Genomic DNA, 14,514 nt, shown 5'->3' on the forward strand with positions numbered 1-14,514 from the left:
GATAAAAAAGGGAATCTGCTAAATGATTTTTGCTCATTTTGACTGCTGCATTATAGTTCCAAAAGTACCTCTCACTAATTGGCTACAAATGAGTGTCTTGTGTAACTGGCTAAAGCTGCCTTTTTTGGTCCAGATCAGCCAACAGCACTTAACCTTTTCAGTTGGCATAAATATTGCATAAGGAGGTTACTTTCAAGATGCTTTCAATAGGATTAAGTTATCTGGGTCATCCCTTGGAAGACTCTCAGATTCATCCGAACTAAACAAATTTCTTCTCTATGGAATGAAAAACATCCTTGTGAGGAACTACAGATAAGCTCTCAGAATTTCGCACAATACATTTAACAAGCAGTCTTTCCAGCCAACTTGTCCACCAACTATAACGAAGGGGAAATGTTTTTGCAACTTTGTGGAGCAGATGCCAATATAGATATCTGATACAAGATAGTGTAAACTTGCCAGGTTAGTGGGGAAGCAAAATACTTTCTATCTCAAATTGCTTCCACTCTAACAAATGTCATATGAAAAGAGTACTCCTACAGAATTTTAAGAGACTTTCTTTTTTTTGTGTGCTGGCAAACTTGTATTTAAAAAAAAAAAGTTCATAAACTTGGGACTAAAGCTGCTCAGAACATCATTCAGGGATTTTTCTCTGGGTTTTTTGTGGTCCCTGAAAGATAGCAAATGAGGATTGATAGTTCCTTCTATTAATGAGGGAAGCAAGGTTCAGGATGCAAGATATTATATACATTCTGGAAATGGCTGCACTTTACCATATGCTCCAGAGTTGTTCTTTGAGTCCTTGCTCCTGTCGATTCCATTCTAGGTGTGTGCAAGCCCACGTGCACAGTCGTCAAATACTTTTGCCGTAGCGGTAGCCGTAGGGTCGGCTGTAATGCCAGCTTGAGTGCCACGCTCATGTGTTGGTTGGAGTGCCTTGTTTTGCATTGCAAGAGCGTTTTGTCGTCTTTGTTGTTTGTTGATAGGTATTGAGTTAGACATTTAAGTTAACTGTTAGAGTAGTAGTTGAGAAGTTAGAGTCCTGGCTGGGACTTTGTCTCGGAGTGGAGCCTGCCCCGTTCCCCAGGCTTTAAGCAATGTTCATTGTGTAACCAACCAGTGCCCATTAGTGACCCCCATGAGAGCCGTTTAGAGTTCTTTCGGGAGTCCCACAGAAAGGATATGTGCACGATCTGCAAATTGTTTGCCCTCAAACTCAGAAGAAGCGGGATATCTGCTTGAGGGCCCTCCTCAGGGAGACTGCGTTTGGTCCTGTCTCAGAGCCTTCTTGATCAGACTCCATGCCTGGCACCTCAGCACGGGCGTGCAGCGCACTACTGGCACTGGAATCCATCTTTGACCATTCCCACACCTCGGTGCCTAAGAAGCTGTCGAAGTCGATGGGCTCACCAGCACTGCAGAAAAGGGGGGGTTTGGGCAAAAGACCTGTCAGACCATGTGCCTGCTCCGGAGCTCCTTGGGGATACTGCTGCGGTTGGAGCCCTAGTCCAGTCAAGGACCCACCTCTGATTCCTGGGACAAGCAGGACCTGAAGCGGTCTTGGCGGCCAAAGAGCAAATAGGCTGACAGGCACTGCAGACACCAAGCCAGGTGACGGACCTGGCCAAGGCCCCGGCATCTATGGGCAAGCCAGTTATAGGACCCACACCCTAACGCAGCGGAGCATCATCGGACTGCAGGTGTCCGTTTCCCATCATCATAGCAGACTCAGGCATCTATGGCTCCGCCCTTGTCACCAGAAGGGCAATAGTCTGAGCCTGAAAGGGAGTTCAGCCACTCATCTATAAAACTTGAATCGAGACTGGCAGAGCTCCTGCGGCAGCAGTGTGGAGGCATGGGTAATGGTCTGTTCAGTGGCAGTACTTGAACCCGTGGGGTGTAGCTGTGATGCTAATCCTGTACTCCCACTGTTCCTCCAAGGCCACAGTGGACAAGCTGCATTCCCTGGCACAGCCGGCACCCTAGTTGGAATGTGGTGCCGAATGTGACATGGGAGCAACAGAATAGGCCCTGATGCCCAAGGAACCATCCCTGGACAAGCAAGGGGAAGCGGCCCCTGTCCCTGCTGTGCAGTTGTCTTTGGACAAAGCAGTGGTGGGCCCCTCACAAACGAGCAGTGCCTCCCCCTGGACGACTTCAAGGAGTACTAGGCCCTGCTCAAAAGGGTGGCTGCCAACCTGAACTTAGAGGCTGAGGAGCTATCAGAGGAGTCCGACCTCTTGAATGTCATATCTTCCTTCACCCGGCATGGGTCATGTTGCCTGTGCACCCACGGGACCTTAAAATTGCCAAGTCTGTGTGGAAGACCCCCTCTTCCATTCTGCCTACCTCCTAAGAGGTTGGAAGACAAGTACTATATCCCTGCGAAGAGATTTGAGTACCTGGTGCTCACCCTGCAGTGGGATCCCTGGTCATGTTCTTTGTCAATGAAATGGCCAAGCGAGCAGCACATCAAAAAATAGACACTAAGAGACCAGATTTCATGGCAGGAAAATTTATTCGACAGCCAGCCTGAAATCTCAGGTGTCTAACCAGGCTTTGGTAGGCAGGTACAATGTCAACCTGTGGGACACCATCAGCAAGTTCAAGCAGGGTCTCCCACAGGATTGAGCCTAAGAATTTGCTGCCTTGGTGGAAAAGAGCAAAGTAGTAGCAAGAGGTGCCCTCCAGATGGCCTGTGACGCTACGGACTCAGTGGGAAGGATAGTCACCTCTGCGGTGTTCATGAGATGTAGCTTCTGGTTACAGTGTTCTGGACTGTCTCAAGAGATGCAGACTATTCTTCTGTTTGAGTAGGGTTTTTCAAACAGGGGTCACCGCTTGTGTAGGGAAAGCCCCTGGTGGGCTGGGCCGGTGTGTTTACCTGCTCTGTCTGCAGGTCCAGCCGATTTGCGGCTCCTACTGGCCGTGGATCGCTGCTCCGGGCCAATGGGAGCTGCTGGAAGCGGCGCGGGCATTAGTAAGTGGGCCTTTCACTCAGGGTAGCGTGGCCTAATGGCCAGAGTCAATAGGATGGCCCACCCCTATGGGATTGTGTGCCCTGTTGGAGGGGTGGGGTGCTACTTGGGGGTGGGAGGTGGCATCCAGGGGAAGGGGACGAGGACCCTCCCTGCTCCTTTGAATCCCAACCCAGGGCCCTGGCGATAGTGGCGGTGCTCACCACCTACTCAGCGGGGATCCTCTTGAAACATGCTGGCAAGTTTCCCCTTTCACTCACTGGAGAAGATTTTAAGTCCCCTGAGGTGCTTCCTCCCTTTTTTTTCCTCGGTGAAGCTCCCTGCTTCCCTCCAGTCTCTGGGGTCCTCCAGTGGCCTAGCTCTCGCGGACATGGTCTGTTCCTGGGGCTAGTCTGGCAGTCTGGAGTCCGTCTGGGCCTCTTTTTGTGCCTTGCTCCTGGGGTCAGGGCCTGCAGCTGTAGTCTGTATCCTCTCTCTTCAGCAGCATCCCTAGACTAAGCTGGGCAACTTCCTTTTATAGGCTGAGCATGTCCAGCAGAGTCTGAGTGGAGGGGCTTCCTCAGCTTGCAAAGCACAGTTAACCCTTTTGGGGCTGGTATGGGGTAGGTACACCCTGTCACACACTCTTTCATGAGAGGTTTCCTGGGATGTAGCTGTGACACTACTAGGTCAGGTGGTCATGTCACCTGGTACTAATCATCTTCTTGGACTTCTAGTAATTTTCCACTAAAAGGAGGGGGAAGGTCAAGGCTGGGAAACACAAGATTCCTGCTTTATGTAAATCTTACTTAAAGTTGGGGAGTAAGGCAAACAGGACTCTTCTCTGTTACCTTCCTGCCCAGGAAGAAAGACTGCTGAAAGTACCTGAAGAGACAAAAGAACTGAGCAGTGGGAAAGGCAAGGGCTGAGTCCAGACTGGGACAGAGGAGTCTAATCTGTAAAGAGAAATAACTGGAACTCTACGATAAAGAAATTCTGCCTTCCACCTAAGTCAACATTTAGAGTGAAAAATTACTTCTTGAAACCAGTCTCTTTAAGATCTTAAGCTTAGTATGCGTGTTTTTATTTTATTTGCTTGGTAATCTTTGTTCTGTTTGCTATCCCTTACAATCACTTAAAATCCACCTTTTATAGTTAATAAACTTATTTCTTGTTTATAACATAATCCAGATTGTGTAATTAATACCTTGGGCAGGTAGGGGTAAGAAGTTGTGCATATCTTTCTCTGCATTGAGGAAGAGGCTGAATTTTTATGAGCTTGGGCTGTGCAGATCTTTCTGTACACTGCCAAACAATGTTATCTGGGGTTTACCTCTCCATCGTAGGTGTGCACGTTAGTGCTGGGTGAATCTACTCACACAGATGTGACTGCAGTCTGTGTCTGCTGAGTGTGGTCTTGCCTGGGTGTATGCTGGAAAGGGGCTTGAGAGCCTGGCACAGCAACCCAGTGCAAGGGAAATCCAGGCTGGCAGGGACGGAGGGCTGAATGGGGCCCCAGCACATCAGAAGGCATCTTGGACAGGAGGCTCTAACCTGTCACAGACCTGTTTGCGTCCAGGCAGAACAGGAAATGCCATGTTTTCTGCTTGATTCAGGGGATGGACAAAGGCTCCCTGTCAGATGCTTTTCTGCACCTGTTGTTTGCCTTCTTTCCAGTGCCACTGAGTCAGTGTTCTCATGAAAATCAAGCAGGACAGGGCGAAGGTGGTCCTCATAGTGCTGGCTTGACTGCACCAGCACTGGTTCGGCACACTGCTGAACCTCTCGGTAGCTGTTCCATTGCAGCTGCCGCTCAGACTGTCCCCAGACCATGGTAGTCTTCTGCATCTGAACCTGGTGGTGCTGCACCTGATTGTGTGGCTACTACATGGTGAAATGCAGAGGAGCAGGAGTGCTCAGCTGCTGTCCAGCAGGTCATGTTGTGCAGCAGAAAGCCCTCTACCAGAGTGACGTACTTGGCCAAATGGTAGCAGTTTGCTTGTTGGACCTCAGATAAGGCTATTCGACCTGAGCGGGCCTTGCTGCAGTTGATCCTGGACTACCTTCTATATCTCAAGCTCCAAGACCTATCCCTTTCATCTGTCAAGGTCCACTTGGCTGCTATTTCGGTCTTCCGTCTGCCGCTCAAGGGTAGGTCGGTTTTCTCCCAGAACATGACTGCTAGTCTCCGCAAGGGGCTCGAGCGTGTCTACCCTCATGTCAGGGACCTCATTCCCCCATGGAATCTGGATCTTGTGCTGTCATGGCTTACAGAACCCCCCACTTCAAGCCTCTGGTTTCCCGCTCTTTCTTCCTCCTGTCCTAGAAGGTCATGTTGCTAGTTGCAATAACATCCATCTGTCGGATCTCTGAGATAAGGGCGCTTACCTCGGAGCCACCCTATCCAGTCTTGTACAAAGATAAGGTCCCGTTATGGCTGCACCCGGTTTTCCTGCCCAGGTTGGTCTTGCAGTTTCATATGGGCGAGGACATGTACTTTCCTGTCTTTTTTTTTTGCAAAGTTGTGTAAGTTGGAGGGGGAGTGTAGATTGCATTACCTAGATGTCAGGAGAGCGCTAGCTTTTTACATTGTAAGGACCAAGCTATTCTGCAAGTTGACACAATTGTTCATTGTGGTGACTGACATGATGACAGGTCATCCAATGTCTGCTCAAAGGATTTCTTCTTGGATCACTACCTGCATTCACTGTTGCTGCGATCTGGCAAAGATTCCATCTCCGATGATCGTAACCGCCAATTCAATCAGGGTGCAAGCCGCCTCAGAAGCTTTCTTAGCCCAAGTGCCTATCCAGGACATCTGTAGGGCAGCTGCCTCATCATCCCTCCACATGTTCACATCCCATTATGCACGTACTCAGCAGTTCTGGAACGATGCTGGCTTCGGTTGAGCAGTACTGCAAGCGGCTAGGCTGTGAATTCTGAACCCACCTCTGAGCATACTGCTTGTTAGTCACCTAGAATGGAATTAACATGAGCAAGCATTAGAAGAAAAAACTGTTACCTACGTTTCTGTAACTGTTCTTCTTTAAGATGTGTTGCTTATGTCCCTTCTATTCCCTCCCTCTATTCCTCTGTCGGAGTTGTCTGCAAGAAGGTAATGAGAGGGTGAGGGTCAGCAGTGCCTAATATACCAATGCATGAGCATGGCACTTAAAGGGGCTCTACAGCTGACATTACGGATACTGATAAGGTGAAAATCTCCAACTGCGCATGGTGGGCACGCACACACCTAGAATGAAATGGACATGAGCAACACATCTCTAAGAACGGTTAAGAAAATATAGGTAACCGCTTTTCTCAAGAATTCCACCTTCATTTTTCTATCACACCTGATTAGTTGCTGTCAAGTATTCTTGACTGATGATATGGTATGTCATCTCACTAAAGGTTTTTCAAGTTGATGTAACACTGATAAAGAGCACTGCATCTACAGTACTTGGTTTGTGTATTACTAAAATGTAACTGTCCTCTCACCCTTCCAACTGAACTGCATCTGCACCAATAGAGATTAATATTTAAATCTTAAAAAAAATTAAAAAATTTGAAATGGAAAGTATTAAATGAGGCTTTCACTTTAACTTCATCCCTTGTTCTTTCTCTAGCTGCAGAGAGTCTTTAGAAGGAAACCCCTCTATGTTTCTCTGTATCTTAAAGTAGCTATCCTTTTGGACAAGAGAAATAAGTTAAGACTGGGTGGAGCTGCTTGTTTTTCAAGTCCAAATCTGTTTCCTGGAAGACAAAACAAGATGAACACCCACAAAAAGGGGAAAAAAGAACCATGAATGTAGAATATGAAGCTTCTGTCTGATGTTGACTCTCACTTGAAACCACGTTGCTGGAGAAACATAGGCACAGCACATGGCAAACTCATAACAGCATCAGGCTGTGCAAGGTGTTAGATTTAGCTGCCTCTTTTTGGTCACAGAGTTTACAGGAGTGTTGCAAAATATAGTCTTGGCTGACTAAGTTAGATTCTTATTAGACTTTAGGAAAAAGGAGGGGAATAGAAAAAGAGGAAATAAGGTGGGGAAGGAAAAGAACATGCAGGAGAGTGTGAGACAGTGTCATATCCCAGGTGTTATTTGGGATTTCATCAGAGCTAGTGTAGGTGGTGGTGTCCTCTGGCTCTCTCTTTCTGGTCAGGATGTCTTTCAGGATTAGAATTAAGTGTACCCCTTTCTTTAACGAACATTCCCATTTAAAAACATCAGTGGGAGTGTGTTTGTCATAAATCAGGAAGTTGATAGTAACCTGATCTAGTATACATCTATTGATCTAGGATATATTTAGGGATACAAATCTATACTGAAATCTGTAGTCTTCCCTCCAAGGGGCAACTTGTAGAAGTTAAAAGGCACAATCCAGTGAGGTTTTCAGTTCTATGAGAATGAAAGTTCACACCCTGATTTTTTCCCCTCACTGTTACCATAGTGGCCAGAAATTTTATGAAAGTCTCAAAGAAGAGGTTCAAGGTTTTTTCTGATAGCCTTGACCTGGTAGAGGAAACCATGCTTCTCAGATCTGGTCATCTGCCTTTGTTGCAGGAAATACCTCTTTGCCCACAGTGCAATCCTACAAGGAGAAAGATAAGCTGCAGTATATTGGAAAGAGGCCAATTTTACAAAAGTCAGATAAACTCATAATTTATTTGCTTCATGGGAAAGATTGACCAACAGATCATATATGCCAAACCTTGTTCTGTTCAAGTACTGGTATAGAGATAAGACTCAGAGTCAGAACCAAGGATGCTCTGGAGAAAGACGGGGTGAGAAAGTTTCAACAAAATAAAGAAGTCTCTAATGGAGATGAAAAGAAGGAAAACTATTTAACTCCACTGTTCTGCCAGCAATGATATACAGGGTGGAAAGCTGGTCAATGACGAAAGTGGAGGAATAAAAATTTGCTGTCATGCAGGAAGCAATGGCAAGGCAAATGTGTAAGATATCGCTCCATGATCACATACTGAATGAGGAGATCAGAAGGCATAGAGAGGTGACCGATGTACTGCAGGCGATTTACAATGCAAAGCGGAGATGAGCGGGTTATGTAGTTTGCAAGCAAGACAATAGGTGGACAATCAGTGACTAGATCCTCAGAGACCACAAGTGACTGCTGGGCAAACAGAAAACGTATTGGGCCAATCTCATGACAACATTCCATGACCAGAAATGAAAGAATGCGCTCGCAATAAAACGGAATGGTGTGACGTCGACTTGCATTCATGGCAGGACGGACGGGGACAAGCCGGACAAAAGTTATGTTGTATTACCTCAGTAAGACAAAACTCTCTGCCAGTCCTGTGACACAGGCATTACCAGACAAGATGACATTGCCAGGCAGGTATTCTACATCTGTATCTGATTAGTTTCTTGATATTTCATTGAAAGGTATGGGTCGTCATGTGTGGTCTCTGCTTAAGAAAAAACTTAAGACAAAGCTGAAGTTAATGAAACAACTGATCATGACATGAGACAAAAGTCTGGGGCTGTATAATAGAAGGAAAAATAGCACAAAATATTCTCCATTCTGGAGGAGATCTACCAACATCAGTATCATGAAAAGTGGATCCCAGCTATCTGGATTGGACAAGCACTACATGAACTAACTGACTGGGTGAGAAAAACATTATTATACAGGAAGATAACTTGTTAATAAGTACAGAGTATAAATTGTTATGCTTTTACCTGTGATCTTAGTTTAAAAATCCTTAAACTTCTTTTTATTTGAATCTTTAACTCAAGCTTTGTTAAACTTCAGTTCTTCTTATAAATATGTCTAAGTGCCTTGTGCTAAGGAAAGTGTTGAACTGAGGTGTATTGCATCCATGTAGTCTGGATTAGAATACAGTGTGGGTGTCCAGAAGACACGGGACGGGGCACTCGAGTATAACAAAGTGAGGACTGTAAATTGCTAGCCTACCCTGGGGAAGAGTGGGGCTTATGACACCCTGAAATGGAGTGCTTGTGTTGACTGTGTCCACCAGGGTAAAACTCTTCCTGACCTACCTACTGCAGGCAAGACTCGCTTACTGTGTAAATCAGTTAGTAGTGATTCATCCTGGATATGTCTCAGTCATCTATACTGTTTGGTATCTTTTGGTGATACATTTAGGGAACAAGTTTTCAAAAGAGGATCTTAAAAATTGGTGTCACATGGCATTCTACCAGAGTTTAAGGCAGCCACCTCCTGCCTTTCTGAGATACATACCTGTAGCTATTTTAGATACCTGTAGAGTTGCTACTTGGAATTTGATAGATATGTTTTTACATTATTATTCTCTTGGCAGCTTCTAAATCTAATGCGCAATTTGGCAGTGGAGTCTTAGTCATTTAGACTTCTGACTCTACTATTGGAGATATAACTTCTTGCCTGTTGCCTAAAGTGGGATCCGTGTGCATAAATATTCAAAGAAAAAATGATGATTCAGTATAAAGTAATTGGTTAGAGAGGTTTTGTCCACATGGATCTCACAGCCTGCCCACCAGACACTAATGTGGTGTTGTCATGGTATAAACCCCCACACTGAACCTTAGTGTCCAAAAGATGGGGTACCAGCATGAATTCCTGTAAGCTCAGTTACCAGCTTAGAACCTGTAGCGCTGCCACCAACCAGGATTCCAGTGCCTGGTACACTCTGGTCCCCACAAAACCTTGCCCCGGGACCCCCCAAGACCCAGACCCTCTGGATCTTAACACAAGGAATGTAAACCCTTTCCCTCACCGTTGCCTCTCCCAGGCTTCCCCTCCCTGGGTTACCCTGGAAGATCACTGTGTGATTCAAACTCCTTGAATCACAAGCCAGAGAGGACAACTCACCTTCCTCCCTCCTTCTCTTTCCCCTTCCCAGACTCTTCCTGAGAGAGAGTAATCCTGGCACAGAGAGAAATCAGCCTCTCTCACCCTCTTCCCTCCTTTCTCCCCACCAATTCCCTGGTGAATCCAGACCCAGTCCCCTGGGGTCTCAACAGAATAAAAAAACAATTAGGTTCTTAAACAAGAAAAGCTTTTTAATTAAAAGAAAAAGCAGTAAAAATTATCTTTGTAAATTTAAAAAAAAGTGGAATAGGTACAGGGTCTTTCAGCTATAGACACTGGAATACCCTCCCAGCCTAAGTATACAAGTACAAATTAAAAATCTTTCAGCAAAATACCAATTTGAACTCCTTTCAGCCAAATACACATTTGAACTTCTTCCAACCAAATACACATTTGCAAAATAAGAAAACCACCATAAGCCTAACTCGCTTTATGTACCTAGTACTCATTAGTCTGAACTTATAAGAGCCTGTATGGGAGAGATTGGAGAGAAACCTGGTTGCACGTCTGATCCCTCTGAGCCCCCAAGAGTGAACAACAACCAAACTAAACAGCAACAGCACAAAAACTTCCCTCCCTCAAGATTTGAAAATATCCTGTCCTCTGATTGGTCCTCTGGTCAGGTGACAGCCAGGCTCACTGTTCTTGTTAACCCTTTCCAGGCAAAAGAGATATGAAGCAGTTTTGTTCTATTAACGCTTACTTATCTATTTATGACAGTTGTCCTTCACCATTGTGAAGCAACTGGGAGGCAATTGCGCCACCGCACGCTTTGTTCTCTCCAATGGTTGCTGCTGGCTAAAAATCATCTGATATCACATGCACGAGGTGCACACACATCTTGTGTGACATCTGTGTGGACAAAGCTTCTTAAACTACAGTTAAGACAAGAACCCATTATTTTTCTGTAGTGCATATATACATATGCAAAGATGAATCACCTGACGACCTTGAGTACTGCGTGTGTTACACATATAGTACTCCAAGTCATCAAGGGATGAATATGTAATTCATGAAGCGGAACTCAATGAAGCTGAAAATTACTTTTTTCCAAAATGAACTACAGTTAAATGTACTAAGCTAAAAAGCTCCAAGTTTGTACTGTCTTTTGGGTTTTTTTGATTGGCGAACTTTTGTATATCATCCTCGTGTAGTACCTGGTAGAATACATATTTTAAATACTTGCTGTAAAATGTGAAATTCCTAAAGCTGGATTATAATAACTGTTAGTTTGTTGCAACATACTAATAGCTGGGATCATGACAATCGGCAGAGTTGTCTTCCATAATTGTGAAAACACAAAACAGCTTCCATTTGTTGTTCTACTTGGTCTTAATAGTGCATCTTAATGACAATACTTTTTTAAGCTACATAGAGGCTAAGAGACATATCACATAATGGTCTGTTTTTATAATAATAAATATAGAAGTAATTAGCTCTAATATGTATGACTCAAGCCTTCATGTAGGTATACATGGTACAAAATATTTGGACTAAAGGTTTTGGTTTAGTAAGGCTTAAGAAAGTTCAGATACTTTTTAAAACAGAGTTCTTGTAGTAACAAAAACTAGGGAAGGTGCCTAGCTGATTTGGGCTAAGCTAATATCTGTTGCTTACCAAACAGCAAAAGTCTGAATTAGGCAGTATTACTTTCAGTTGTTTGTCTTTTTGATCCTCCTTGACTGTGTCCAGTCCTGAAGGCCCAGTCAAACCTATGACTAAGACAAATTTCTGGCCTATGGGATTGTGCCAGCCGATTCTGCACTTCTAGATCATCTCCTCCTTTGTGCTGTCCAATCTGAAGTGTTGGAAATGCCAAGTGTAGGGAGGACTACAAAACTAATAAATGTTCTTTGCCGTGCAAAGTTGTGGAGATAGCAGATAGAAAAATAAGGGTAAAGTGAAGTAAACAGTGTGGTAGCGTGGGAAATTCTGGTATTACTTGATAAGGAAGTTGTGACATGCTCAGAGCTGAGGGAGGAGGAGAAGAAATAGAAATAAACTCTTGAAACAATTATTAACAATACCAAGCTATAGACTTTATGTTTTAGTGAATGCTATCTTTTATGCAATAAGTACAGAGAAGAAATTTACTAAGTCGCTTTAATAGACAATGGTTGAGTATTTTTAGAATAGCAACATTAATACTGTGAAGTATTCTAACAGGCTTAAATTGTAACTTGTTAAAAAAAAAATTGTGATTTTAAGTATTAAATAAAAAACGGTAGCATCTTATTAGGAAGAGTTCTAGAACACCAAAATCATGCCTGTTAACAATTGTAATTTCCTTCATAAGAAGAAAATAAGTGTCTATTAAAAAAAAAAAAACCAGCTTTTTCAATGTTTTTGCAATTGTTAGTTTAATATTAACCCTTTTTAGTCCTTTTTATTTTCGTATATTAAATTCATTCATATATTAATTGTTCTTCCAAAGTCTTTATGGTATTAGCAAGGGGTATGTTTGAACTCTAAGACCAAAATGTTGGTTTTTCACCTGTGAGTGACCCATATTCAGGAATTTCATGTGACTGAATATTGGGCTTTACTTTATTATGACTGTTCTCAAGTCTATGGGAAAATAGATGTCTAGAGAAGATCCCTTATACAGAAAAAGTATGGTAGAAATAAAACTAGATGATAAGGGGTACCTAATATTTATATATGTTTGTTGATAAGAGGTACTTGTTGCAGATGTTTTCTGTAATGGGTAAAATAAGAATCCATTACAGCTGTGCCACTGTAAGGTCACTAATATAGACATGGCCTAAATGTTTGCTTTTTTTTCTATCCCCCCACCCCCCAAGTAGACATGTTGATGCACTGACTCACATTTGGTATGCTTTTGGTGTCTGGGCGTGCTTCTGGACAACTGTTACAAGTCTTTGTGCTCATGCACCACAGTTTGAGAGCCCTCTAACTACCTAGAAGGGCTGGGCCTCAAACACATGAGTGTGTGTGGAGCAAACAACTAATTTTTACATAACTTATTTTTTTAAAAATACTCCTTTTTCTAGCTACTTTGATTGTGAAGGTAACCTTACAAATGTGAACTAAGTATAACCTAATATAGTGCTATTTTCTTTAGTATACTGAAGACCATTGTAGTGCCTCTACTTTCTCTTCTCGCCTTCCAAAGCAACAACATATAGAAAATTTACAAATTGCCTGGCTAGTTGCTTGATCCTATTCAGAGCTCAGAGCAGCTGTGAAACTGCTGAGACCTACATATGTTTCATTTGACGGGTGCTTGTTCTACTATAATGAAGGCATTGGATATTCAGGGGAGGGGGACCCTACAGCAGCACCTACTCCCTTAAAGCAACCAGGAGGCTGCTGGAGAAAATAGATAGTAGCAGAAACATCACCTGTATCTGGCTGGTAAAGGGACAAGTACCTTTTTTCTCTAGCAGCCAGCAGTACCTTAAATTTTAATCTGGCAGCCCCTAACCAGAGGCTGATATAGAGGCTTGACTACCTGTTTGAGTACAGGGGCAGTGGCCTGGTAAGAATCTTTGCAGTCCCTTTCCCAGTGAGGGTGGTTGTGGTGACGGGCTTCCATCTAGTGCATTGACTTTGCATGGATACCCCCTCATTTTCTATCAGTTACTAGATAGAAGATTTTGAGCTCAAGCTACTCACTTGGTAAGAGTTAACTTTATATTTTTTACTGGAATATATTGCTGAGGTTTGGTCAAATATTTGGGCATACAAGATAAAAGGTCCATGTGCTAAATAAATCTCTGAATTGATGCGCCTTATTCCCTTTGTCCGAGGGAAAAAAAACAAAAAAGATACCCGTTGATGCAAACTTTAAAGTACACACTGTATTGGAGCAGTTGACTTCTTTTTTCTTTCTTTCAGTGTCTAAAGATGAGTAGAATAGGTCTCATCATAAAAACGTTTAAAATCAAATTGTAAAGGCTAGCTGTCGGTCAAACATGTCAGACACTTAACTTTTTTAAAAAGTTATGTGTGAAAACTATTTATTGTCGTTGAATATAATATGAATGACAAGTGGTGATATACATTCCCTGTTCTTTTATTTGCAGTTGGATAGATTTGCCAGCATAAGGATTCCAGGCAGTAGAAAAGAAAGACCTCCTTTATTGCAGCTGAAACAATCACATTCCTCTATTGATTGGTCGTCACCTCCTGCAGATGTGGATGAATTCATTCCCAAACCCTTGTCAGAGCGAGAAATCCTAGCACTTTTTGAAAAAATGATGGTAAGAATTCCATATTACTGTTTAATATTTGGTGGTGAATTTTAGATGTCTTTCATTTAGAGAATTACGCCATGACTAAATATCTGTTCACTTGAAGCTCATTGTCAGTGTATGAATGAAAGTCTCTCTCTTTGTTTTGGTCCCTAATTGAATGAAGAATATGTATCAAGATATAAAGGCAAACCAGGAATCATCATCAAGTGGTGGTACTTCTCGTGAGATCTTAGCCCTGTGCTCTTTTTTTTACCAGTGACCTGGAAGAAGACACACAATCATAACTTACCAATTTGCAGATGAGACAAACAGTAAATAATGAAAACTAGAGTTGGCTTTTATAGTGCAATCTGGATCACTTGTAAACTAGGTACAAGCAAACAGTACCCTCATCTGGCTTTCAGTACTTCTAAATGCATCCTATCCCAGGATCCTTTGGTGGTAACTGCTGTCTGAGTGATCTAGACAGTAAGGGCCACCAAAATGGACACCACAAGCTG

The 14,514-nt window shown here is 43.3% G+C and overlaps 1 protein-coding gene across 4 annotated transcripts in view; it reads left to right on the forward strand.

The window, feature by feature from the left end:
* The window catches only part of DIAPH3 (diaphanous related formin 3), a 555,175-nt gene that overhangs the window by 32,452 nt on the left and 508,209 nt on the right, over positions 1-14,514 (forward strand). For all 4 annotated transcript variants that reach the window (XM_050947581.1, XM_050947589.1, XM_050947561.1 and 1 more), the window contains one exon: positions 13,844-14,020. In XM_050947581.1, the coding sequence (XP_050803538.1) occupies positions 13,844-14,020 (177 nt within the window). The remainder of the gene's footprint in view (positions 1-13,843; positions 14,021-14,514) is intronic.

Source organism: Gopherus flavomarginatus, chromosome 1 (genome assembly GCF_025201925.1).
Source record: "Gopherus flavomarginatus isolate rGopFla2 chromosome 1, rGopFla2.mat.asm, whole genome shotgun sequence".
Taxonomy (NCBI): Eukaryota; Metazoa; Chordata; order Testudines; family Testudinidae; genus Gopherus; species Gopherus flavomarginatus.